The sequence below is a fragment of the Pelobates fuscus genome, chromosome 5, assembly GCF_036172605.1.
Source record: "Pelobates fuscus isolate aPelFus1 chromosome 5, aPelFus1.pri, whole genome shotgun sequence".
NCBI lineage: Eukaryota > Metazoa > Chordata > Amphibia > Anura > Pelobatidae > Pelobates > Pelobates fuscus.
This window is the reverse complement of record NC_086321.1, coordinates 124,980,413-124,982,980: the sequence shown is the minus strand read 5'-3', so window position 1 is coordinate 124,982,980 and position 2,568 is coordinate 124,980,413. Positions and strand designations below refer to the sequence as shown.

General features: G+C 45.4%; 1 protein-coding gene across 1 annotated transcript; it reads right to left on the bottom strand.

The window, feature by feature from the left end:
- Nucleotides 1-456: 456 nt before the first annotated feature.
- LOC134612034 (cornifin alpha-like) lies at nt 457-834 on the bottom strand. The gene has a single exon (XM_063456416.1). It carries the CDS (start codon nt 832-834, stop codon nt 457-459), a length of 378 nt encoding a protein of 125 aa, XP_063312486.1.
- Between the last annotated feature and the right edge of the window lie 1,734 nt (nt 835-2,568).

Below are 2,568 nucleotides of genomic sequence, written 5' to 3'. Positions count from 1 at the left end.
CTAACAATGATCAGCCAGACGGAGAGGGCAGGAGTGAGTAAGGGAGGGAGAAGGAGGGAGGGAGGCCAGCTGTGAGTGGGAGGGATCAGGGCGCACAGGCCATTTCCTGTTCAGGGTGGTGATAGTGAAAATGTGGAAAAAGAAAGCAGTGAGTGCAGCAGACAATGGTGAGGTTTGCACTCCAAGTAGGGACTGCAGCAGATGTTGATTCGTAGGGCACCAGAGGGGACTGGCTTCCATCTGTCTGCATCATTTGGTGTCACCTGGCTGGACCTGAGCTCACTCAGAGATAGTATACCAGGGCTCACTCAGAGATAGTATCCCAGGGCTCACTCAGAGCTGGCACTCGGGGCTCACTCAGATAGCATCCCAGGGCTCACTCAAAGATAGTAAGTATCCCAGGGCTCACTCAGAGCTGGCACTCGGGGCTCACTCAGATAGCATCCCAGGGCTCACTCAAAGATAGTAAGTATCCCAGGGCTCACTCAGAGTTGACACTCGGGGCTCACTCAGAGTTGACACTCGGGGCTCACTCAGAGCTGACACTCGGGGCTCACTCAGAGCTGGCACTCGGGGCTCACTCAGAGCTGGCACTCGGGGCTCACTCAGAGCTGGCACTCGGGGCTCACTCAGAGCTGGCACTCGGGGCTCACTCAGAGCTGGCACTCGGGGCTCACTCAGAGCTGGCACTCGGGGCTCACTCAGAGCTGGCACTCGGGGCTCACTCAGAGCTGGCACTCGGGGCTCACTCAGAGCTGGCACTCGGGGCTCACTCAGAGCTGGCACTCGGGGCTCACTCAGAGCTGGCACTCGGGGCTCACTCAGAGATAGCATCCCAGGACTTCATTGAAGAAAAGTAATCAAAGCACTGAAACTATCGTGATGCCACATTATATCGAGACCCAGATAACCTTATTTAACCTTCACCTACTACAGGCTGGACCTGTGTGACTTCTGTGATATTATCTGGTCAGTAGAAAGAGCTGCTAAAAACTCTGAAATACAGTCTGGAAGTGTAAAGAAGGCTCCAGGAGAAGCAGATTGTTGCCTGAAAAGCATGCAGTTAGATGTTGCTAGACAGTTCTTGCAGGTAAGGTTGTTTCTCACAGGTGTGTTTACAGTACATAGGCAACACATAAGGGGGGTTAGGTAGTCACATTGGAAAAAGGCTGCTTTGAAAGGCAAACGTGTGTTTTTACCACGTTGAAACACGAACTGCCTGAAGTACATTGCTTACAGTAATATGTATCATTCAACTTCAGGAAGTCTAATCACTTGGTATTAGGATGTTTTTTTCTGTTTAATTGTATTTTTTGTTGCTATTCAATTAGGATGTTTTTTTCTGTTTAACGTTTTACTTACTGGGAACTAAAATTATAATTCTAGTTCAGCATTTTATGTCTTTCTACTATTGCGTAACCAACGTAGATTTAACATACCTAAATTATTTTCTGTTTCTCACCCAGGGGCTTAAGTTACTAACTTGTCATTTATTATAACCCCTTCAGCACCAGAGTTAGGCAAATCCTTTAATTTTGTGGAGCAATCATGGTGTAGTCAAATACATAATATGTTAGATTTCGCATTTTGTCTTGTACCTACTCCAATGTTGCCTTTAGAAACATAGACAAACACAGTGTGGGCCAAAACTCAGAGTAAGGTTTGAGGAGTCGATAACTTAAAAAAAAAAAACACACATATATATATATATATATATATATATATATATATATATATATATTATTAATAAACCAATTTCAATGATATTGCATACAATGAATACTTAACATATGGCAATTTGTTTGACTAGGTACAGAAAATGACCTCTTTTAAATGAGCCCCATTTGCCACCTCGCAAAGTTAAATGTTTCCTCTGGCTAATTTCTTGTTCCTTGTTGAAATTACCTCCCAAGATATCTCCCAAGATTCAGTTATAATTTGTACTTGCCACAAAAAATTGAACTACTAATAAATATGATATATGACAGGTGATATACCTGTCAAATTCTACTCTGAATTTTGGCCCACCCTGTATATTTGGCTATTAAATCGTGATATGCCATCCCACACCTATTTGTGATTTATCATTAGTGATGTACCGAACTGTCCGCCGGCGAACAGTTCCCGGCGAACTTAGCGTGTTCGCGTTCGCCGCTGCGGGCGAACACATGGGCGGTTCGATCCGCCCCCTATTCGTCATCATTGGGCAAACTTTGACCCTGTGCCTCTCGGTCAGCAGACACATTCCAGCCAATCAGCAGCACTCCCTCCCTTCCACACCCTCCAACCTTCCTCCCAGCATCCATTTTCGATTCATTCTGAAGCTGCATGCTTAGTGAGAGGAGGGAAAGTTTAGCTGCTGCTGATTAGATAGGGAAATTGATAGCTAGGCTAGGGTATTCAGTGTCCACTACAATCCTGAAGGACTCATCTGATCTCTGCTGTAAGGACAGCACCCCAAAAAGCCCTTTTTAGGGCTAGAACATCAGGCTGCTTTTTTTTTTTTTTCTGTGTAATGTAATTGCAGGTGCCTGCCTGCCAGCTTCTGTGTGAGGTTCACAGTGGATA